This window comes from Eptatretus burgeri, chromosome 2 (assembly GCF_056783735.1).
Source record: "Eptatretus burgeri isolate ZD-2024b chromosome 2, Ebu_testis_v1, whole genome shotgun sequence".
Lineage (NCBI taxonomy): Eukaryota > Metazoa > Chordata > Myxini > Myxiniformes > Myxinidae > Eptatretus > Eptatretus burgeri.
In genome coordinates, this window is record NC_140962.1 from 50,924,016 (window position 1) to 50,949,607 (window position 25,592).

General features: G+C 52.3%; 1 protein-coding gene across 4 annotated transcripts in view; it reads right to left on the reverse strand.

Moving 5' to 3' along the window:
• Positions 1–25,592, reverse strand: part of TIMELESS (timeless circadian regulator) — a 105,133-nt gene that overhangs the window by 59,566 nt on the left and 19,975 nt on the right. For all 4 annotated transcript variants that reach the window (XM_085869302.1, XM_085869300.1, XM_085869303.1 and 1 more), the window contains exons 4-5: positions 2,989–3,103; positions 2,765–2,827 (exon numbers count right to left, since the gene is read on the reverse strand). In XM_085869302.1, the coding sequence (XP_085725428.1) occupies positions 2,765–2,827; positions 2,989–3,103 (178 nt within the window). The remainder of the gene's footprint in view (positions 1–2,764; positions 2,828–2,988; positions 3,104–25,592) is intronic.

The following is a 25,592-nucleotide window of genomic DNA, read 5'->3' on the forward strand; positions in this document are numbered from 1 at the left end:
AGGCATCTGCCCCTGGCCAGACGGAGGCCCCTGGAGTACCGGCGGAAAGTGGACACAGTGATGCGCTGCTTGGGTGCATGCTCCCATACCTGATCTGACATCCTCTGCTTCACCTTCTGGTTCCGAGAACCAGTTGGCGAGTCCTCTCTGGCATCCCAGATATGCGACTCACCCTCCTCTGCCTCAGATTCTTGCTCCTCAGGCTTTTGTCGATGAGGTGCTGCCGTTCACCCTCCTCATCCTTCAAGGCTGACAGGATCGAGACAGCAGGACGACGTTCGTGGAGGAAGTGTTCTTTTCCACACAAGCTTGACACCAACTGCTCACGAAACCTTTCTTTACACTCACGAGCCTTCTCCATCTTTGAGTCTTCTGCTCAGGAGCTCTTTTCGGCCCTGCTCATGCAAGCTTTCCCTGTCCACTTCTGCTTCTCTCAGCCTTCTTTGTCTGCTTTCTGCCCTCTCTTCTTCTTCACACCACTCTTTCTTGCCTCCTCTGCCGAGCGCACGCACACGCACACGCGCGCGCACACGCACTCGCACACGCACACGCACACGCACACGCACACGCACACGCACACGCACACGCACACACACACACACACACACACGCACACGCACACGCACACGCACACGCACACGCACACACACACACACACACACACCCAATGGGGCGGGTCTACGACATCACTTGTGGAAAATGCCACATCATTGTGAAGGAACTTTCAACGCAGCCCTTGCCCTCCCGTCACACACCCAAGGCTGAGACGGAAGTCCCCGCCCCCTCCCCAGCGTGCCAGCACCCACTCGTGCAGTTCCCCATTGTACCACGCCTGCGAGAAGCGCCATCCCGCAGGTCATCAACACGAAGCGTCATGGACATGCATGTGAGAATGGACATGGTCCCATGCAGTGAAGGTAATCTGATCAGCCCAATGGATTTGCGGCCACAGACAGATCAAACGTGCCCAATTAAGCAATGCCCGAATGGAGGGAAAACGGAGAGGGATTCCGCCGGACCGAGGGACGACCAAAGGTAAGACCGATGGGGTGAAGGAGGGATTGTTGAAAGGATGTTTGATGAAGGGGAGGTAATTGGTGGATTGAGAGAGGCAGAGTAGGAAAATGGACCAATGGTTTGAAGGAAGAAAGATCGAAAGTGACGAAGTGGGAGTGGGGAGACATTACACTGGGAAAAATACAGCCGAGCCAACGCATGCCCACCGAAAATCCCCTCGACCAGGGACTATCTATACAAAGACTAATGAAATAAGTGATCCTTGGGTCACCGTCGTGTCCATGTATGCTCTCTCCTCTGGGGTAAGTTTTCCTTAATCATAACAATGTCGTTTTTGGCCCCATTACTTAAAGGGAAACCCAAACAATTTTGTTTTTCTGAAAATCATTAATCACGCTCTAATTTTGAGGGGCAAATTTTTTTTTTGAAATCCCCCCCCCTCCCCCAATCACAAAGTGGCGAAAAAAGCCCGAAAGAGTCCATTTTCGATTTTCATCAGACGTCACACCTTGCACCAAATGGCGGCTTTACATCGAGAAACAGTGCATTTCGAGATTAGATTTCAATACCGATTCCACAGTCATAGGCAACTCTGAAGGTTCTCAGTGTGTTGAAACTGATCAGTGGGATTTTGAAAAAAAATGATTGGAGACAAAATTATTGATGGAAACGTTTTCAGGGGAATTATGGAGCTCATGGAGCTGTATTGTTTTGAGCCTTGTGCAAGTGATTCAGACGAAGACGGTGACAATGGTAGCGTTAGTGAAGACGAAAATGTCAGTCACATGTTCACGACAGATTGGTAGTTTTGTTTTTCAGTTCAACTGACAATTTCTAAGGGATTTGTATCGATTGATAAATCAGTTATATTACTCCAACAGAAACACGGCACAGACACCACCGTGGCACACTCTGACACCGTGGACAAAATGGGCGACAAATGCTTTGTTCCACGATCGCAGGCTGACCAGGGGTCTTGCATGCTATGGGATCGTTCCGTTCCATAATTTTCCCAGGATATAATTTGTGTCTGTGGTCGTGCTGATGTCCTACCCAAGTGGAAGGGGGGGGGGTGTTAGAGGGGAAGGAGTGCGGGGTGGTTGTGGGTATTGTGGAAGGATGGTGGAGCGGAGTGTGCGTTGGTGGTCGGTAATGTCGGGTGATGGTTGATGGGGGATTGTAGAGGTGGGGAGGGGGTGTTGGGTGGTGGTGGTGGGTATTGTTAGGGTGATGGTTGATGTAAGAACACTCTGGGCCAATCAGTGCTTTTTACTCCACCTTCGTTTTGCAGTAGGAGGAGCCTCCTCCCACCAAGTCTCCAAGTGCTGGCATGTCGGAGAGGAGTCGGAGCAACGGTAATTATGATTTTTATTGAAGTTTTCTTTTTTTCTGTTAATACTGATGTTATTACAACAACAAAAAACGCATCCTGAGCGCTAAGCAAGGTATTACTGTACTAGCTAGCATTTGGAAACCATGTATGCATAAACAAGGATTCACTCAAAACAAGTGGATGGACAACGGCTGATTGATAGCAAGTTTAAATGTTGACATCTCCATTTTGCCTTTATCGAGCCTTTATCGGGTACACAAATGACAGAAGAAGAGAGAACGAACGCTCCATATTAAAGTACATCTGCGTACAGACTCCTCACACACTCACACGGTCAAACCAGCCTCTCCCATCCCTTCATGAATGGGTGAGATTAAACCGTTGGGGTTGGTTTGAAAAGCCAGAATTACATACCAATTGAAGCAACTCGTAAAGGTTCTCTGCCAGAACGGAAATTACTTTATTATCAGCAAACGCCTGCAAATAAAGGCAAAAACCACAAGATCCATCAAACAACTCAAACATTTTGGTAAATTCCAAGAGGAAAATTAAAATGCAACTAAACTCACATGTACTTCACAAATGAATGTTTACTCACACATACCATCCTTCTTCACCGATGTCCACATTAAGCATACCTCCTTGTACTCCTGGAGGTGGGAGGTCATTGTGATATAATGCTGCCGGCCAGTCACGTCCGTGGGCACTTTACCAAACCAAACCAAAGCTGGCTGAGTCAAGTTCACAAGCAGTCTACACACACACAAAAAAAGAGAAACTGCACTTCACTAAATCAGTCGATGAGGAAAATAAGGAAAGAAAAATAGCAGAAAATCAAATTGAATTGATCAACATTTTTACCCTCATTGTGCAAACCTTCATGAACAAAGCAAAACACGCACAAGTGGAACAACACTCTGTAAAGCGCATACCTCCGTTTGACTGAACAGTTTACATTTTGTATCCCACTGATGGGCCGGATCTGGATCCGCGCATTAACCGAAATCGAATCAATTCGTCCTTGTCACACACCCAAACTGTCCACCAAGTTTTGTCACAACCCGTCCCCAACCTTTTTGAAATACTAGTATTGTGCTGCATATAATTTTGGTCCCCTCTCAAAATGGTGAAGAATCACTTAAAAAAACAAAAGAAAAACTTTTTAATTCTCGTATCCGGATCCGGATTTGGATCTTCACCAAAATCCAATCATTTCGTCCTTGTCACACACTCAACCTCTCCACTAAATTTTGTCCAAATCTGTCCAGACAAATGGACAGAGACAGGGGTGGAACTTCCACCCACCTTCAGTGAGGAGGAGGAAGAGATTGGGACCATACTCTGTTCAGAGCGTTGTTGCTGCTTAAGCAGTCTCCTTGGCTATTGGGCACAATCCTGAATGGGTCACCACTCCGACACAGTAAACGAGCCTTTCCACAGTAATGGGTAACTATTGTGTTACATACATAGTCCACATTAAGTGTGTACAGTTTATCTTGCAAATGAGGGGAAACAAAAGACTGACCCCTCCACTACTGGAATCCAACAGTAAGAAGATAATCTAACGCAGCACAATTTATTTATGGGGTGTTCTTCGCGTTTTGCGTAGGCTCTCGTAGTGATGATTATAATTAAACGACCTCTGACCTGCTCACAGCCTTCTGTAACAAACATGACTTTGTACCGCAATGGGAAAGCCAGATTTTTGTACAGCTTTTACGGCGATATGGACTTACCACTAATGTTATCCTTTGTTACACATTTGTCATGTTATCACAAAAATAACAAGACCGTATTTTTAAAGGTTGTGCAGCTTGAGAATTTTGTTTCTTTCATGACGAATTGACCGATAGCATAACGATTGTTACTCTGTTTTCAACCCCCCAGCATTCACATTAATGTATATTTTTGGCAAATTCAGGGTGTGGGATATCATAAGTAAAGTCTTTTTACACATATAATCTAAACCAGTCTCAATCAAAAACGTATGTGTTCATATTAAACTCTTGGTAAATTTATGTAGTTTTTAGCTAGCCTGTTTGAAGAACAGAGTGCTATAGCGATACCCCCGGCGTGAAAATGTTAAAGTTTTTGGTGCAAGTTATTTCCTTTCTAATGTTTTTATCTACCACACTATTTTTTACCGATTACAATACACAAATACATATATTGCTTTAAAATTATTTGGATCAGACTTCACTGCAATGCTTTATAAAAAAAATATTATTAGACTAATCTTTTAAAAATGATAAATGTATAAACAGGCGAGCATTGGGTGGCTTTGACACCAACTCTCTGGTTAATATAACACTTAAGACAAAGATTTATTTCCATCACAGTGAATAAAATTTTATCTGCACGCTTTAATTTTCGGACAATAGCGGTTTTTGCGATAAATAGTATATATATATATCTACATTCTACACTTATATATACCTCAAAACATATACCTATATACCTCAGTGGTATTCTCTGGATACTTTAGGAATTCTGTGATAGCTCCTGAAGATAAGACCCTTAAATGTAGGGCATTTCTGTGGAACAGCCCATACCAGCGTGCTGCCACTCATTTTGCCGACCTCGAAAGGATGACAGGTCGAGTTAACCCCACCTGGTATTAATTCAACAGCTGAGTGGGATTTGAACTCAGGACCCTGGGATCCCAAACCCACCACTCTAACCATTTAGCCAACACCCACATACCTTCAGTGGAGGAGGTAATAATTTCCTTAAATCAAGCATGCAGATCGTCTTCTAATATATCAAACAGAGCGGTGAATGTTTGTGACTATTCCGAGACCCTTGGGCTGATTGACACTAAATTTTCAAGGTATACTCAGAGGGTCCCTACTTGGGTATTATGCAAAATAATTTTCAAAACTTTCTTATAGGTATTGTTTGGATTATTTCTCCATTGTGGCAGACCTTACCAGACAAATATACATAACATACATACATGCATACTGTTACGGCTGTGGAAATTCGCAGAACACCATAAATGTTCCTGAGATTAGCTATGCCGGTAAGTGAGTGTTCAGATAGGTCCCCCCACCGTTGTTTGGAAGGAATTATTAGTGTTCACCGGGCTGCGACTCCTTGAGAGAGCAGTTTTTCTTTATCTATCGTTATTTTGAACCTCCACACAAACAACCGCCGCCACCAACAATGCCACAATGCCAACCACGCTCAAATCACCCCCACGACAACCACCGCCATCTTTGCCACTACGCCAGCTTGAGAACGCCATCCTCCACGGTCCACGCTACGACGGTTTCCGCATCGGGAACCGTCCGAGAACACGGGCAGGATTGACAAAACAAAAGCTCTCACGAAGCCTGTGGGGTTTTTCCCGCCTAATTTTCCCTCGCTTGATTCTTTTGCCTGAATCCCCCGCGCTTGGTGTGAAGGAAAGGGGTGGGGCAGCTCGCTCCCGATTGGTGGATGAACGGCATGATGCGGACGGGAGTGAGGAACGCCCCCTTTTTGGGAACCTTCTCGAAGGGAGGTGGAGTCAGAAGCGGGGTGGAGCGAAGGGCAGAGCCCCGCGCTATAAAGGGCAGACGCGCGTGAGGCTCGCTCTCTTCTCTGCTCTTCTCACCTCTTCTCGGTTCATGCTCGCCTGTCTCCCCGGTGGTCCAATTCTTCCCCTCGCTCGTTCCTGCGCTCGTGACCTGGCAAGCGGCCTGTTGGTGGAGATGCGGACGGGAGGCGCAGCAGTGCCGGCTGTCTGATGGACCTGCGCGTCCGGACGAGGGGTGCCGGAGAGGGTTCGCCGGCCGCGTGGGAGGCCGGAACCAGGCGCGACCATGCTGACGGTCATGGGAGAGGGACTCGATGGCTGCTGAAGGGAGGTCTTTTCCTGTTATTTTTTGTATGCATGCTGTGGCGTCCTGTCCTCTAAGTAAACCTGTTTAAGTGCTTGTACATAATAATTATAGTCGGTGGTAATGCTTTGTCCTTGCTTGTATATTGCACGACTGCCCTTGCTTGCGTTGTGCTTTATAATAAATGTCCTTGTGTGAAATGTATCCCGTTCGTAGCGTCTTTTCCCCTTTGAAAGTGCCATCTTGCATCGTGGAATGAGTAGTGGGGTTTGAACGCCCGGTAAAGAGAATCGGATCCGTCGAGGTCAGCGATAACACCGCCCGAATATCACTGTAGTACGGAACGGACCGCTTTAGCGGTTCGTGTCCCAGGCCGACCTGCGGTGCGGTGCAGCCCCTCGGTAGGTTACCCGCGCGGGTACTTAGGTATATCGTCATTTGGCGATTCACCCTATTTCGCGCGGGTAGAATGCGGACTGGGCTGTGGTGAGGTTAAACTACCACCCGTGACTGGTTCCTGGCGGTAGTTCCAGGAGGGTCACGACTGAATTGTCCGTCCGGTGGGCGACGCGGTTGCGATTGGAGTTCCGCGGCCAATCGCATGCCGGCGGGCGCGAATTCGTAACACTGGTGTCAGCGAACGGGAAACAAAACTCTCCCGTCTCCAAACTAAATTTGCGGGAATCGGCCCAGAGGTGCACGAAGCGACCCCCCCCCGTTCCCATCAAATTCGAGCGATTAAAAAAAAAATCCACAAAATAAGATGGCTTTTCAAGGCGAACGGGTGCCGGGGGTATTAGGAACGGATTTAGAAATGGTAGAATCCATGGCCCAGAACAGAATCCCCGAGCAGGACATTTCCGTGCAGGATGAATTTCCCCCCCACAAACGGGCCCAGAGTCTGAAATGGGTGCAGCGGTGGCGGCCGCGGGTTTTGACACCCTCCCTCCCCTCCTCCGTCAAAATCCTTCCCCAGCCCCCGGCAGATCCGCGCCCGATAATGGCGAATCGACTACCACGGGGTTAGCTGACGTAAGAGGGATGTTGGAAGCATTGATGGGAGCAATGAACGGCATGAACAAACAAATGGAAGCAAGCACGAATGAAATAAAAACTAGAGGGGGAGCACTCGGGAGAGTGCAAAACCTCAGCCACCAATACTGTTGGGTCACTCAAGTGAACCTTATATCTTATTCATTAAATATGATGTCAACAGTGCTGACAGAGTTATAGTTCTTTTCTACATTTTTTAGGGGGGGGGGGGTTGGAAATCACTTAAAACATGTAGAAATGCAAAAAAAAGAAATCGAAATTTTGTTGAAAAAAAGAGTTGCAAAAATTTTCTCCAACAATTTTTTTTGGGGGGGGGGATTGGAAATCACTTACAACATGTAGAAATGCAAATATATATATTTTTTTTTCTAAATTTTTTTTTTGGGGGGGGGACCAAGTCCAAAATCTAATGGCATGATCCTTGGACCATACCTAACCCCCCCCCCCCACCAAGTTTCGTCGAAATCCGTCGAGGAGTTTTTCCGTAATACTGTTCACAAACAAACAAACAAACAGAAAGGGGTGAAAACAGTAACCTCCGATCTTCGATGGCAGAGGTTAACAAATGCGTGAAGGATGAATAATGAAATTAATGCGAATTTACAACAGGTGAAGAACGGAGTGAAAGAAGAAATGAAAGAAATGCGGGGTGAGATGCAGAGCATGGGTGTAGGCCTGCAGAATAAGTTAGAAGAGGTGAAAGACGAAATGAAAGGGGAGATCAATACGGTATGGGCAGTGGAGCTCAAAATGGCGCCGCCACGAGCTGGAGCGAACGAGCTGGGGGGGGGGGGGAGTGCAACGGCTGTCGGCCCTGTAATGGAGGCAGGTGAGGAAAAACTAATACGGGGGACGTGTAGGATGAGACACGTGGAGGTAACAACGACGGAAACATTAACGGTGACAGAGGGAAAAATTAAAAGGGGCGACTGAGACGTGTCTAAAACACGTAGAATACGGGAAGAAAATGGACGGAATGAGGAGGGAAGCATGGGGAAGTTGTGCGGAAAAAGAGGGAAGAAGCATGCAAATTGGGAGAGGAACTAATGAAAAAAAACTTCTGATATACTGAAACACGAAACCAAAGAGTGGGGATTACAAAACGAACTAAGGATGTTAGAAGAGGAAAGGAAGAGAACGGAAAAATGAAATGTTGAGGAACCACACTGTTCAGATCAAATAGTTAGAAGCCAAAGCAAGGTTGGAGTGTGCGGAGATGAGAAAGGAATGAGAAAAGAAAGCTTCTGAGTTACAGAAACACCAAAACAGAGACGGGATTACAAAATGAGCTGAGGATGGTGAGAGAAGAAAGAACGAAAACGGAGAATGAAACGTTAAGGAACCACACTGTCCAGAGCGAACAGCTGGAAGCCAAGGCCAGATTAAAGGATGAAGAACAAGAAGAGGAAATCAGTCAATTGAAGGAAATAACGAGATTACAGAATGAGGAACAGGAGGAACAGTGGAATAGAAAACAAAAAACATGAATTTGAGGTTGACCAATTGAAAGAAAAGGCAAGGCTGGAGTACGAGGAGATAGAGGAGCAGCGAATGAAACACAAAAAGGAGATTAACCAAATGAAGGAAACTACGAGATTGGAGATTGAAGGACAGGAGAGGAAACAAGGAAGAGGAGTGAGAGAACAGTGAATGAAGCACAAGAAGCAAATCAGCCAATTGAAAGAAACGATGAAATTGGAGAGTGAAGAGCATGAATGAGTGTGGGGGAGGAAGCAAAAGCAATACGAGTTTGAAATTGGTCAACTCAGAGAGAGAGCAAAATTGGAGTCCACGGAGATTGAAAAACTCCGGAAAGAGAACGAACAACTCAAAAAGTTTGGAGAAAAAGAACGACTCAGATGGGAAGGAAAAGGGAGCCAGAAAGAAACAGGAACTAATAGACACGCAGAGACAACAGAAATAAAATGTACAGAGACACGGGAGATAGAGGGTGAATTAGACGAGGTTAAGGACGAACACACACACACACGCAGAGGTAGCGAGGGACCATGAGGGCGAGCTGCGTCATGACCCGGTGCAAGCAGCTGGATAGCCTCCTTCGGGAACGGAGGGAGACGCTCAGCTCCCTTGAAGCTGATCGCGACCAGGCGGGTTCGGTCGGGTCAAGCGAGGTAGAGGGGCCGAGTGCTGTTGACAGGTGCACGAGGAGCTTGGGGGTCATGGAGGTCCCGGGAACCCTTGTGGTGGCATGACTCCCCAGTGCGATTGTCCCAGTGTGCATGGTTGTGAGTGTGCCGAAATGCGTGCTTCCCAGCACGCCGTGAGTGAAGGGGTGTGTATGACAGAGGCCCCGGGTATGAGTGAAACCCCCTGTGCGAGTGGAAGGTGGTGTGTGAGTGGAACCACGTGTGCGAGGGAAATGGCATGCGTGCGTGAACGGCCGAGTGTGAGAGGGACAGCGTGTGTGAGGTCGCTGTACGTGAGGGAGATGACGGTGGGCATGAGGGAGCACGCAGCCGCATCTCCGAGAGTGAATGTAATGGTGAGGTGCGTGAGTCTCGTAACACACGGGAGTTTGAGCGAGTGGATGGAATGGCGACGGAGACGGCGACAGATAATGGACAGAGGCCGAGTAGTGGACGTAGCTGTATTGGGGACCGCGCCGGGTTTGCACGGTGGCGAGCGCGAGGTTCGTGCCATGCAGCGCACGAGGCCGCCACGTGCGCAGCTGCGCAGGTGAAACCCGGTCCGGAAACACCCGCGGTGAATGTTGCCGATGCCGCGGACGGACAATAGATAGGCTGGTAATGGATTTGGACTGGATGGGTTCTCCACGCAAGTGTGTGTGAAGCTCCGACGGGCAGAGCACATGTGTTCGTGTGGGGAACCCCTCGAAACGAGAGGCTTGTTTTTGATGCGCAGGGTGACGTCATGGCTACACGTATGGTTGTAATCCGGCAGAAGGAGAATCCCTGCCGGATGGTACCATCCAAGAGGGACGAGGTGCGTGAACAGCTGCCATGACGTCACGCGAAGAGAGCACAGGTTGCGAGTTGTCGTGCTGGTGCTGCACATTAAAAAAAAAAAAAGCAAGCCTCGCTTCGGGTGAGCAGGATTCCCTGGACAAGGGCTGGAAGACCCCCTTGCCCAGGGCACAGGACACCACTAGTTAGGGGAAAGGGTTAGTGATAGCTCGACCAGCTTCATGGGGCAGGGGTAAGTCCTCATGGAGCCCGTGGAATGGATTCGGTAGAGGGATTTAGATGAGATTTAGGTTGGGAAAATGATTTTTAATGAAATTATTTGGAGAAAAAAAAAAGACTTTGGATGTGAAGAGGGGACGGAGCTTAGCTACGTAGAGTTAAATGGAACGTGCTATATTGTAAGGGATGACGATGGAGCACGAGGTAGTTAGGGGATTTAGCAAGAAGAATGGCAGTGATCAGCGATGTGCGAGAAGAGAAGAGGAACTTGGTGAGTGAGTGAGGCCAGCGGGCCGGAGTGTATGGAGTGAATTTGGAATGCATGGTGCGATGAGTGATTGGGGGGAGGAGTGACTCCCGCCCAAGGGACCCCAGGGTCAGAGTAAAGTGAGTTAGGGGGGTTAGTCAAATTGACAAAATGGAGGTCATTTTGCTGTTGGTGGGAATGTAGGCTCGAAACCCATTTGGAGGGGTGCAGGAGGCATGGTGACGGGCTGGGAGCATGGCTACGAACGGTGAGTATCGCTGAGTGGGTATCCCGGGCACCGGGCTAGTCTGCCGCAGTAGGCCAATTGCCCATGGGGGGCCGGGATAGCGTAGTGGGCACGGGTGGCCCACATGATGCGGGACCCGGGGCACCATTGGCCGCGTGGGCAGTGCATTGGGCACGGGCACCCAGGGAAGGGGCCTGAGGCGCCAGCCTGCCACGTGAGCGTTTCAGTTGAGTCGCCAGGGGGGGGCACTCCCCGGTGTTTAGGGAGCTGGTAGGCTCGGAGGCAGTGTAGTGCCCGAGGGTGCCATTGTTGGAGAATCGGCAGAGGGTAGTTCCTGCCAAGGGAGCCACGTGTCCCAGCCATGAAACTGTGTGAGGGCACGGTAGGAAAATTGGGGGGGCTTGGCCTGAAATTTGAGAGGACACCAACACAGGCGACGGGAATCTTGGTTGTTAGAACCGACAGATAAAGCGAGAGGCGCTTTTGGATAGCCCCGGGGTAGTTTAAACTTAATAATGGTTAGGGTAGATAGAGAATTGTACCCCTCCGCACCATCCATCCCTTCGCTCATTGTGGGGCCGCTGGACCCACGTTGGGCTAAGATCGCTGAAATCTGAGGAGGCCACTCTGAGGCTTCGTTGGGCCTCGACACAGGATGCTAGCTCTCCCTCATTCCCCTCCAGGAAGGGAACGTAGGGGTTGGGAGTGGGCTAGGAGACGATAGGTTAGTCGAACAAGGACGATAAAGGGGGTTAGGAGACGAGTTATAGAGGGGGAAGTAAAAATAAAAATAAAACAAAAAAATAAGTTGGGGCTAAATTGATCTTTGATCAATTAAGGGGGTGGGTATGGACAGAGACAGGCAAAGGCGATAGGTTGGGAGCGAGACAGTAGGGTCGGTCCGAGCGCGCCTTCCGAGTGGCCAGCACCAACGCACCCCCTCCACCAACCTCCATTTCCAGGCAAAAGGCTGGCCAACTTCATCTGCTGGCTGTTTTACTGCAAGGCCTGTGCCGGCAACTTCATCTGCTGGCTGTTTTTTTTTACTGCAAGGCCTGTGCCGGTCGGATCATCTGCCGGCTGTTTTACTGCAAGGCCTGTGCCGGTCGGATCATCTGCCGGCTGTTTTACTGCAAGGCCTGTGCCGGTCGGATCATCTGCCGGCTGTTTTACTGCAAGGCCTGTGCCGGTCGGATCGTCTGCCGGCTGTTTTACTGCAAGGCCTGTGCCGGTTGGATCGTCTGCCGGCTGTTTTACTGCAAGGCCTGTGCCGGTCGGATCATCTGCCGGCTGTTTTACTGCAAGGCCTGTGCCGGTCGGATCATCTGCCGGCTGTTTTACTGCAAGGCCTGTGCCGGTCGGATCATCTGCCGGCTGTTTTACTGCAAGGCCCCTGCCGGTCGGATCATCTGCCGGCTGTTTTACTGCAAGGCCTGTGCCGGTCGGATCATCTGCCGGCTGTTTACTACAAGGGCTGTGCCGGCCACTTCGCCTGCCGGCTGTTTGCTACAGCGGCCTTGCCCTGCCTTGCCTGCCTGCCTTTGCCTTGGCCCCATGCCTGCTGCCCTCGTCCATTTTGCTCCGTTCTGTTTTGCATTCCCCCCCCCCCCCCGTTCATTACCATGTGCGCCAGGATCATCGTGCAAGCTGCAGGGAATGCCCTGTAGGCAGCTGCAACACGGGACTGCATTTGCGCAGCCCGTGCACCGTTGTGTTCACTGCGCCCATTTCAAAGGGGGAGGCCTTGGACTGCGTATGAGTAGCCGGCCACATTCCTGTCACCTGCATTGTTCATGAGCCAGAGACTGCGTGTGAGCAGCCTGGCTCCCTGCTGTGACTTTTGTTTTTCTTCACAGAGTCCATCGATCCTGGGCCATGGTTTCGTGTAAATTTATAAGTTGTTAAGTTGTAATTGCAAATGAGTGCGACCCGACATGGGAGTCTTAGCAGCGCCGGCAATGTTATTTAAGTCGTCTGTATGAGTGGGTTTGTTTAGTTAGTTACTCAGCCTGTAGGTTATTTATTTTTGGGGACACGAATACACTGAATGTCGCACTCAGGGATCCAAAGGTAAATCGTACGAGGGGAAAACTTACACATGATGGCACACGAAAATGACGACTCGGGACGAGTCTATAAAAAGGGGAGGGGGTAGTGTTACGGCAGTGGAAATTCGCAGAACACCATAAAGGTTCCTTAGATTAGCTATGCCGGGAAGTGAGTGTTCAGATAGGTTTCTCCACCGTTGGTTAGAGGGACTTGTACGTGTTCACCGGGCTGCGACTCTTTGGGATAGCCGTTTTTCTCTATCGATCGTTATTTTGAACCTCCACACAAACAACCCCCGCCACCAACTATACCACAATGCCAACCATGCTCAAATCACCCCCACGACAACCACCGCCATCTTCGCCACTACGCCCGCTTGAGAACGCCATCCTCCACGGTCCACGCCACCACGGTTTCAGAGTCGAGAACCGTCCGAGAACGCAGGCAGGATTGACAGAACAAAAGCTCTCGCGGAGCCTATGGGTTTTTCCTGCCTAATTTTCCCTCGCTTGATTCTTCTGCCTGAATCCCCCGCGCTTGGTGTGAAGGAAAGGGGTGGGGCAGCTCGCTCCCGATTGGTGGATGAACGGCATGACGCGGACGGGAGTGAGGAACACCCCTTTTTGGGAACCTTCTCGAAGGGAGGTGGAGTCAGAAGCGGGGTGGGGCGAAGGGCGGAGCCCCGCGCTATAAAGGGCGGACGCGTGCGAGGCTCGCTCGCTTCTCTGCTCTTCTCTTCTCTCTTCTCGGTTCATGCTCGCCCGTGTCCCTGGTGGTCCAATTCTTCCCCTCGATCGTTCCTGTGCTCGTGGTCCGGCGAGCGGCCTGTTGGTGGAGACGCGGACGGGAGGCGCAGCAGTGCTGGCTGTCTGGTGAACCTGCGTGTCTGGACGAGGGGTGCCGGAAAGGGTTCGCCGGCCGCGTGGGAGGCCGGAACCAGGCGCGACCACGCTGACGGTCGTGGGAGAGGGACTCGACGGCCGCTGAAGGGAGGTCTTTTCCTGTTATTTTTGTATGCATGCTGTGGCGTCCTGTCCTCAAAGTAAACCTGTTTAAGTGCTTGTACATAATAATTATAGTCAGTGGTAATGCTTTTTCCTTGCTTGTATATTGGCCAACTGCCCTTGCTTGCGTTGTGCTTTATAATAAATGTCCTTGTGTGAAATGTATCCAGTTCGTATCGTCCTTTCCCCTTTGAAAGTGCTATCTTGCATTGTGGAATGAGTAGTGGGGTCTGAACGCCCGGTAAAGAGAACCGGATCTGTCGAGGTCGGTGATAACACCGCTCGGTTATCACTGTAGTACGGAACGGACCGCTTAAGCGGTTCGTGTCCCAGGCCGACCTGCGGCGCGGTGCAGCCCCTCGGTAGGTTACCCGCGCAGGTACTTAGGTATATCGACACTCGGCGATTCACCCTATTTCGCACGGGTAGAATGCGGACTGGGCTGTGGTGAGGTTAAACCCCCACCCGTTACTGGTTCCTGGCAGTAGTTCCAGTAGGGTCACAACTGAATTGTCAGTCCGGTGGGCGATGCGGTTGCGATTGGCGTTACGCGGCCGATCGCACGCCGGCGGGCGCAAATTTGTAACAATACGCTGGTTTGCAATAAACAAATTATATTACGCAGTAATCTTGCATGATTTTCATTCATGTACCAAAAATTCCCCTTCCCACACCCATCTTCAACAATCATTCAACCACACCTTCTCATCTGTCACCCAGTCAAACTATCCTTACCACCACCACCATCACCACCATGCTTGTATTTTTTTTTCTTTCAGATCATCAGTTCTTGTGGTCTGTATTTCCAATAAACTTATAGACTGCAGGCATTCAAAAAGGTGATCTGGAATGACAGTGAGACTAATATTTGCGAGGATTGAAGGATGTGTTCCATTCATCAGTGCAGCATCTGATCAATTCCAGATTGGTACAAAGTGACGCAGCGCTCTTTTCCTGTTAGTTGGTATGGGGGAACTGCACGACACAATGTGAAGTCATGTGCAAAAAAAAGAAGAGAGGGTTTCCAGAGCACTGGAAGGGTCGTTTATGTCGACGAGGACAATAGCTGGGTCGAAGATACGGTCACAACCCAGGAAGGACATAGATGCCATAGAGAGGGTTCAGCACAGGGTTATTAGATTGATTCCAGGCCGAGCAAGACTCAGCTATGAGAAGCGGTTGAAGGAGACAGGGCTTTAATCACCAGAAAGGAAGTGGTTACGAGGAGATATGATAGAGATGTTTAAGATAATAAAAGGTATAGATAAAATAAGTGCAGATGAATTATTCAACAGAGTAGACAGTGACAGGACCAGTGGCCATAGCCTGAGGGTAAAGAAGAGGAGAGTTAAGATGGTATTGTTGCGGTATTCGCGCCCGCCGGCGTGCTGACGGCCACGTAACTCGAATCGCGGCACGTCGCCCACCGGACGGACAATCCAGTCGTGACCCTCTCGGACTAACGCCGGGAACCAGTCACGGGTGGACCTTTCGGTCTCACCGCGATCGAGCCAATCAGCCCCCGCGTGGGATAGGGTTGCTCGCCAAATTCGACCTACCCAAGTACCACGCGGAGGGTAGACCGGGCGATCGCACCTCGCCGCAGGTCGACTTCGGACACGGGCCACTTAAGCGACCCGTTCCGTACTATCAGAATAACCGAGCGGTGTTATCGTCGACCTCGACGGTTCGATTAGTTATCGGGCGTATTCAGCCCACTACCAACCCTTCACGTGAAGCAAGATGAGGATTCAATGGGAGAAAAAGACGAAGCGAAGCGGGAGAACAGTTCAATAATAAAGCACATTTATTCGCGACACACGGGAAGCACATATTCAATTCCACCAAAAGCACACAAAAAAAAGAAAACACAATTCCATTTACACAAAAAGCAAATATAAAAGCAAAGACAATGCAGAGCTAATACCGACTACCGAGCACACGGCAACACTTATACAATTCTACTTCACAGACGGCGCCGACAACACATACCCAAAACCAAGGAAAAGAATACCCTCAAGAATGAGGCGGGCCTGAGGCCGAGACCGGGTCGCGCCTACCCGTCTGGTGATGAGACGCGGAGCGGCGATGGCGCCTCACTCCGCGGGCCTCGCGGAGGGTGTCTGGTAGGGGGTGGGAAAGGGGCCCCCTTGGTCGCACTATCTCAGCGCGGGGGGAAACAGGAGGGGGTTGCTGATGCTCGGGGTATAGAGGATCTTTATTATCCCTGGTGTGCGTCTCCACCTCGGCCAGGTCGCGCTGCCGGCCTCCCTCGGGCGTGCAGCTCCCGGCACCGACGCGAGCACCCCCTCGTCTGCCTTCGCCGCTGCCGCCTCTCCGCCTCTGGACTCTCCGACTCTGGACTCTTCTTTGGACTCTCCCGTTGGACTCTTCTTTGGACTCTCCCGTTGGACTCTTCTTTGGACTCTCCCGTTGGACTCTTCTTTGGACTCTCCTCTTTGGACTCTCCTCGTTGGACTCTCCCCTTTCCCCGTTGGACTCTTCTTTGGACTCTCCTCGTTCGACTCTCTTCAGCTTCTCCAGCTACTGCAGGCTTCGGGCTCCAGACTTCCACACGGCTCTGACTGACGAACACGGTCCTTTTATCCCCCCGTAGCTTCGCCTTTGACCCCCTCCCTTTGACCTTTCACCTCGCTCCCCATTGGCCCGAGAAAAAGTGGGCGTGAAGGCTTCTTGATCCACAAATTTGCATATATCGATCGTCCTGGAGGCGGGGCCAAATCGTCCCTCGCTCACCGATTGGACGGCAAAAAGTGGGCGTGTGTCGTTTTTGATCCGTTTTTGAAGCACAAAATCCGTGATTTTGTACACGCTGTTCGACGCACGCTCTGCACGAATCCAACACCGGTACCCACAGCGGGGCAAGAACGGTGGCGATGCTACGGTTGCGAGGTGTGACGTGAAGGTCGTGGCGGTTGTGGTGAAGCGGCGTTGTGGTTGGTGGTTGATGTTGTGGTTGTGGTGGTAATCATGGCGGTTGGTCCAAAATAAAGATAGTAAAAGAAAAACGGCTATCCTGAAGAGTCGCAGCTCGCCTAAATGACATGTATTCCCACTAGACAACGGGTTTGGACCTAACTACACATGTACTTACCGAGATACCTCACCTAAGGGACCTGAATGGTGGTTTGCGAATTTGGTAACCACAACACTACCCCCTCCCCTTTTTACAGACTCGTCCCGAGTCGTCAAATTTTCGTGTGCCATCATGTGTAGTTTTCCCCTAGTACATTTTACCTACGGATCCCTGAGTGCGACATTCATGGTATTCGTGTCCCCAAAATAAATAACCTGAGGGCTGCGTAACTACCTAAACAAACTCACTCACACGGACGACTTAAATAAAATTGCCGGCGCTAGACAGACATGCCGGGGGCGCACTCATATTTACAGTACATCTTAACCTTAACTTACAAATTTTACACTAAACCATGGCCCAGGATCACTGAACTCTGCAAAAGAAAAGCAGTTAGCAGGGAGCCAGGCTGCCCATATGCAGTCTCTGGCTCAAAACAATGCAGGTGACAGGGAACGTGGCTGGCTGCTCACACGCAGTCCAATGCCTTCCCTTTTGAACTGAACGCAGAGAACCACAACGGTGCATGGGCTGCACAACGCAGTCTCCGTGCCAGCTCAAGTGGCACACGCAATGAACACAACGAATGGATGCATGGACACAAACACGGTGCACGGGCCGCCACTGCAGGCCCGTGTTGTAGCTGCCAACAGGGCAGTTCTTGCAGCTTGCAAACTGTTGCCTTGATCCTGGCGCACATGGCAATGAACAGGGGGGGCAAAGCAAAAATTGAACGGGGCTGGTGAACATGGGCAGTGGGCATGGCATGGAAAAGGTGCAGGCAAACACAGCCCGCAGAACCAGGCCGGCACAGGCCTCGAAGAAAAACAGCCAGCAGATGAACTGGCCGGCACAGGCCTTGCCGCACACAGCTGCCGATGAAGTTGGCCGGCCTCCGCCTTGAAGCAAAACACGGCCAGCCGATGAAGCTGGCCAGCCTTTGCCGTTCAGTGGAGGTTGGTGGAGGGAGTGCGGTGGTGCTGGCCACTTGGAAGGCGGGCTCGGACCTACCTACCTGTCTCCCTCCCAACCTATCGCCTTTGCCTGTCACTGTACATACCCACTCCCTTAATTTGTCAAACCCCAATTTAGCCCCAAATTATTTTTTTTGTTGTTTTTATTCTTACTTCCCCACTATAAATCGTCCCCTAACCCCCTTTATCGTCCTTGTTCGGCTAACCTATCCTGTCACCTAGCCTACTCCCAACCCCTACGTTCCCTTCCCGGAGGGGAACAAGGGAGAGCTAACGTCCTGTGTCGAGGCCCAACGAAGCCTCAGAATGGCCTCCCCAGAGTTCGGCGATCTTAACACCAAGTGGGTCCAGCGGCCCACAACGACAGCGAGGGGATGGATGGTGCGGAGGGGTACATCTCCTAATCTACCCTAACCATTTAACTGTTAAACTACCCCGGGGCTTTCAACAAGCGCCTCTCGCTTAAACTATTGGTTCTAACAACCCAGATTCCCGTCGCCTGTGTTGGTGTCCTTACAATTTCGGGCCTCGCCCCCCAATTTTCGCTCCGTGCCCTCACACGGTCTCCTGGCTGGGACACGTGGCTCCCTTTGGCAGGCACGACCCTCTGCCGACTCTCCCGCTATGGCACCCCCGGGCACTACACTGCCTCCGAGCCTACCAGCTCCCTAACACCGGGGAGTGCCCCCCATGGGACCTCCCCTGAAACGCACACGTGGCAGGCCGGCCTCCCGGGCCCCTTTCCGAGGGTCACCCGTGCCCACAACACTGCCCACGCGGCTAATGGCGCCCCGGGCCCCCGCACCAAGCAGGCGCACCCGTGCCCACTACGCTATCCCGGCCCCCCATGGGCCCTTGGCCTACCGCGGCCGACTAGCCTGGTGCCCGGGGTACCCACTCAGCGATACTCACCTTTCGCAGCCACGCTCCCAAGCCCGTCAACAGGGCTCCTGCACCCCTCCAAATGGGTCTCGAGCCTACTTTCACACCAACAACAAAACGACCTCCATTTTTCAATTTGACTAACCCAGCTAACTCAATCTACACTGACCCCGGGGTCCCTTGGGCGGGAGTCACTCCTCCCCCCAATCACTCATCGCACCATGCATTCCCCATTCGCTCCATACACACAGACCCGCTGGCCTCACTCACTCATGTCTCCACCTCACGACTCACCAAGCACATGCTTCCACTTCACTCACCAACTCTTCAACACACACACCGCTGAACTCTGCCATCCTTCTAACTACCTCCCCAAACTAACTCGTGCTCCCACGTCGTCCCTTAAACTATAGCACGTTCCTTTTAACACTACGTAGCTAAACTACGTCCCCTCTACACATTCACTGTCTGTCACTGTCTCCAAATCATCCCATTTTATTTCCCAACCTAAATCTGGCTAAATCCCTCTACCTAATCCATTCCACGGACTCCATGAGGACTTACCCCTGCCCCATGAAGTCGGTCTAACTAAGCTAACCCTTCCCCCTAACTAGTTTCCATCCTGTGCCCAGGTAAGGGGGTCTTTCACCCCTTGCCCAGGAATCCTGTACACCCGAAAGTGAGGCTTGCTTTTTCTTTTCTTTTTTTTCCCATGCGCAGCACCTGCGCGGCAACTCAGAGCTCGCGCACTTTGCACCTGTCCGTGACGTCATGCAGCTGCACGTGTTCCTCGTCCCTCCTTGGACGGTGCCATCCGGCAGAGATACCCCTCCTGCCGGATTCCAACCACACGTGCAGCCATGACGTCACCGTGCGCAAAAAAAAAACACAAGCCCCACGTCTCGAGGGGTTTCCCACGCGAACACATGTGCTTTGCCCGTTGGAGCTGAACACACACGATCGCGTGGAGAACCCGTCCGGTCCAAATCCATTTACCTGCCTAAACTTTGTCCGTCCGCGGGATCGGCAAATCCACCGCTGGCGTTTCCGGACCGGGACGTCACTCTCGCAAGCGAGCACGTGGCGGTCTCGTGCGTTGCACAGCACGAACCGCGTGCTCACTGCTGGGTGAACCCGGCACGGTCCCCGAAACAGCTACAGCCGCTACTCGGCTTTCTCTCCTCTGTCGCCGTCTCCGTCTCCATTCCACACACGCATACCTGCGTGTTACGACGCACACAGTCCACTCCATCACATTCACACCGGGAGACGCGGCTGCGTGCTCCCGCATGCCAACCGACATCTCCCTCACATACCGCTCTCTCACACACACGGTCTCCCTTGCATACGGCCGTTCACTCACGCGTGCCTCACTCGCACACGTGGCTCCACGCACTCGCGGCCTTGCACACGGCCGTTCACTCACACGTGCGGGGGCACTCACCCGCGGTGCCTCACTCGCACTCCGTGCCTCATCCACACACGCGGGGGCACTCACCCGCGGTACCTCACTCATACACACGGCGACACTCACACACGCGGTCTCTTCCACACACGGTGCCTCACCCACACACGCGGGGGCACTAACCCGCGGTGCCTCACTCACACTCCGTGCCTCATCCACACACGCGGGGGCACTCACCCGCGGTGCCTCACTCATACAGGCCGTTTCACTCACACCCACGGCCTCTTCCACACACGGTGTGCTGGGAAGCACGTACTCCGGCACCATCGCCACCACACCACTCACACACGGGGTCGCTTCCACACACGGGGACGCACTCACCCCTTGCACCACACACACAGGGACAACCACACTGGGGATTCGTGTCCCCACAAGGGTCTCCGGGGCCTCTATACCCCCCAAGCTCTCCGTGCACCCGTTCGCAGCACTCCTCCCCTCAACCTCGCAAAGCACGACTGAACTCACCTGGTCGTGACTCGCCTCAAGGGGGCATACTCCCTCCCCTCGTTCCTGGAGGAGGCCATCCAGGTGCTCGCACTGGGTCTCCACACGCTCCGCGAGCTCACCCCCATTGTCCTCCACTACCTCCGTGTGTGTGTGCACGTCACTTACCCCGTCTTCCTCGTGTAGTCTTTCCTCTATTTTTTCTATCTCCCGTGTCTCTGCCAACTCTTCACCCTTTACCTCCCTTGTCTCAACTATTATTTCCTTTGTCACGGCCTTCATGCCCGCCTGCAGGCATCGGCCCATGTTCTGCGTCTCACCCCGGAACTTTTTCATTTCTTCCTTCATGTGCTGTGTATTCGCATCCATCGTCGTTTTCACTTCATTTGTATCCATCTTTTCATCCATTTTTTGTGTATTCGCATCCATCTTTTCGTTCATGCCTTTCATTCCGTTTTTCATTTCATTTGTGTATGTATCCATCTTTTCGTTCATTTGCTTGATCATGTTCGCTGTCATTTCCGCATACATTTTTGCAAGCATGGTGAATAGCTGGGCCATGTCGGGTGCGCTTGGGTGAGCCGATTCGGCAGGGGTTGGGGAAGGGTCTTGGTGGAGAGGGGGGGAGGTGTCATACACCGCGGCCGCTGCCGCACCCACCTCGGGCCCTGGGTTCAGTTGGGCGAGTCCGTGTTCCTGCACAATCAACATTTCCTGCTCGGGGATTCCATCCTGGACCATGGATCCTACACATTCTACATCCATTTCTAATACCCCCGGCTCCCGCTCGCCTTGAGACGCCATCTTGCTTCTCGTGAAGGGTTAATTTGCTCGCTCGTAATTTGGAGGGAATCGGGGTCGCTTCTCTCACCCCTGGACCGATTCCCGTGAATTTAGCCGGAGACAGGAGAGCCCGTTTTCCTGTTCTCCGATACCAGTGCCGCGAGGAGGGCGATGGATTTGTATCGCACGACCTGACACCAGTGTTGCGGTATTCGTGCCCGCCGGCGTGCTGACGGCCACGTAACTCGAATCGCGGCACGTCGCCCACCGGACGGACAATCCAGTCGTGACCCTCTCGGACTAACGCCGGGAACCAGTCACGGGTGGACCTTTCGGTCTCACCGCGATCGAGCCAATCAGCCCCCGCGTGGGATAGGGTTGCTCGCCAAATTCGACCTACCTAAGTACCCACGCGGAGGGTAGACCGGGCGATCGCACCTCGCCGCAGGTCGACTTCGGACACGGGCCACTTAAGCGACCCGTTCCGTACTATCAGAATAACCGAGCGGTGTTATCGTCGACCTCGACGGTTCGATTAGTTATCGGGCGTATTCAGCCCACTCCCAACCCTTTACGTGAAGCAAGATGAGGATTCAATGGGAGAAAAAGACGAAGCGAAGCGGGAGAACAGTTCAATAATAAAGCACATTTATTCGCGACACACGGGAAGCACACATATTCAATTCCACCAAAAGCACACAAAAAAAAGAAAACACAATTCCATTTACACAAAAAGCAAATATAAAAGCGAAGACAATGCAGAGCTAATACCGACTACCGAGCACACGGCAACACTTATACAATTCTACTTCACAGACGGCGCCGACAACACATACCCAAAACCAAGGAAAAGAATACCCTCAAGAATGAGGCGGGCCTGAGGCCGAGACCGGGTCGCGCCTACCCGTCTGGTGATGAGACGCGGAGCGGCGATGGCGCCTCACTCCGCGGGCCTCGCGGAGGGTGTCTGGTAGGGGGTGGGAAAGGGGCCCCCTTGGTCGCACTATCTCAGCGCGGGGGGAAACAGGAGGGGGTTGCTGATGCTCGGGGTATAGAGGATCTTTATTATCCCTGGTGTGCGTCTCCACCTCGGCCAGGTCGCGCTGCCGGCCTCCCTCGGGCGTGCAGCTCCCGGCACCGACGCGAGCACCCCCTCGTCTGCCTTCGCCGCTGCCGCCTCTCCGCCTCTGGACTCTCCGACTCTGGACTCTTCTTTGGACTCTCCCGTTGGACTCTTCTTTGGACTCTCCCGTTGGACTCTTCTTTGGACTCTCCTCTTTGGACTCTCCTCGTTGGACTCTCCCCTTTCCCCGTTGGACTCTTCTTTGGACTCTCCTCGTTCGACTCTCTTCAGCTTCTCCAGCTACTGCAGGCTTCGGGCTCCAGACTTCCACACGGCTCTGACTGACGAACACGGTCCTTTTATCCCCCCGTAGCTTCGCCTTTGACCCCCTCCCTTTGACCTTTCACCTCGCTCCCCATTGGCCCGAGAAAAAGTGGGCGTGAAGGCTTCTTGATCCACAAATTTGCATATATCGATCGTCCTGGAGGCGGGGCCAAATCGTCCCTCGCTCACCGATTGGACGGCAAAAAGTGGGCGTGTGTCGTTTTTGATCCGTTTTTGAAGCACAAAATCCGTGATTTTGTACACGCTGTTCGACGCACGCTCTGCACGAATCCAACACCGGTACCCACAGCGGGGCAAGAACGGTGGCGATGCTACGGTTGCGAGGTGTGACGTGAAGGTCGTGGCGGTTGTGGTGAAGCGGCGTTGTGGTTGGTGGTTGATGTTGTGGTTGTGGTGGTAATCATGGCGGTTGGTCCAAAATAAAGATAGTAAAAGAAAAACGGCTATCCTGAAGAGTCGCAGCTCGCCTAAATGACATGTATTCCCACTAGACAACGGGTTTGGACCTAACTACACATGTACTTACCGAGATACCTCACCTAAGGGACCTGAATGGTGGTTTGCGAATTTGGTAACCACAACACTACCCCCTCCCCTTTTACAGACTCGTCCCGAGTCGTCAAATTTTCGTGTGCCATCATGTGTAGTTTTCCCCTAGTACATTTTACCTACGGATCCCTGAGTGCGACATTCATGGTATTCGTGTCCCCAAAATAAATAACCTGAGGGCTGCGTAACTACCTAAACAAACTCACTCACACGGACGACTTAAATAAAATTGCCGGCGCTAGACAGACATGCCGGGGGCGCACTCATATTTACAGTACATCTTAACCTTAACTTACAAATTTTACACTAAACCATGGCCCAGGATCACTGAACTCTGCAAAAGAAAAGCAGTTAGCAGGGAGCCAGGCTGCCCATATGCAGTCTCTGGCTCAAAACAATGCAGGTGACAGGGAACGTGGCTGGCTGCTCACACGCAGTCCAATGCCTTCCCTTTTGAACTGAACGCAGAGAACCACAACGGTGCATGGGCTGCACAACGCAGTCTCCGTGCCAGCTCAAGTGGCACACGCAATGAACACAACGAATGGATGCATGGACACAAACACGGTGCACGGGCCGCCACTGCAGGCCCGTGTTGTAGCTGCCAACAGGGCAGTTCTTGCAGCTTGCAAACTGTTGCCTTGATCCTGGCGCACATGGCAATGAACAGGGGGGGGGGGGCAAAGCAAAAATTGAACGGGGCTGGTGAACATGGGCAGTGGGCATGGCATGGAAAAGGTGCAGGCAAACACAGCCCGCAGAACCAGGCCGGCACAGGCCTCGAAGAAAAACAGCCAGCAGATGAACTGGCCGGCACAGGCCTTGCCGCACACAGCTGCCGATGAAGTTGGCCGGCCTCCGCCTTGAAGCAAAACACGGCCAGCCGATGAAGCTGGCCAGCCTTTGCCGTTCAGTGGAGGTTGGTGGAGGGAGTGCGGTGGTGCTGGCCACTTGGAAGGCGGGCTCGGACCTACCTACCTGTCTCCCTCCCAACCTATCGCCTTTGCCTGTCACTGTACATACCCACTCCCTTAATTTGTCAAACCCCAATTTAGCCCCAAATTATTTTTTTTGTTGTTTTTATTCTTACTTCCCCACTATAAATCGTCCCCTAACCCCCTTTATCGTCCTTGTTCGGCTAACCTATCCTGTCACCTAGCCTACTCCCAACCCCTACGTTCCCTTCCCGGAGGGGAACAAGGGAGAGCTAACGTCCTGTGTCGAGGCCCAACGAAGCCTCAGAATGGCCTCCCCAGAGTTCGGCGATCTTAACACCAAGTGGGTCCAGCGGCCCACAACGACAGCGAGGGGATGGATGGTGCGGAGGGGTACATCTCCTAATCTACCCTAACCATTTAACTGTTAAACTACCCCGGGGCTTTCAACAAGCGCCTCTCGCTTAAACTATTGGTTCTAACAACCCAGATTCCCGTCGCCTGTGTTGGTGTCCTTACAATTTCGGGCCTCGCCCCCAATTTTCGCTCCGTGCCCTCACACGGTCTCCTGGCTGGGACACGTGGCTCCCTTTGGCAGGCACGACCCTCTGCCGACTCTCCCGCTATGGCACCCCGGGCACTACACTGCCTCCGAGCCTACCAGCTCCCTAACACCGGGGAGTGCCCCCATGGGACCTCCCCTGAAACGCACACGTGGCAGGCCGGCCTCCCGGGCCCCTTTCCGAGGGTCACCCGTGCCCACAACACTGCCCACGCGGCTAATGGCGCCCGGGCCCCCGCACCAAGCAGGCGCACCCGTGCCCACTACGCTATCCCGGCCCCCCATGGGCCCTTGGCCTACCGCGGCCGACTAGCCTGGTGCCCGGGGTACCCACTCAGCGATACTCACCTTTCGCAGCCACGCTCCCAAGCCCGTCAACAGGGCTCCTGCACCCCTCCAAATGGGTCTCGAGCCTACTTTCACACCAACAACAAAACGACCTCCATTTTTCAATTTGACTAACCCAGCTAACTCAATCTACACTGACCCCGGGGTCCCTTGGGCGGGAGTCACTCCTCCCCCCAATCACTCATCGCACCATGCATTCCCCATTCG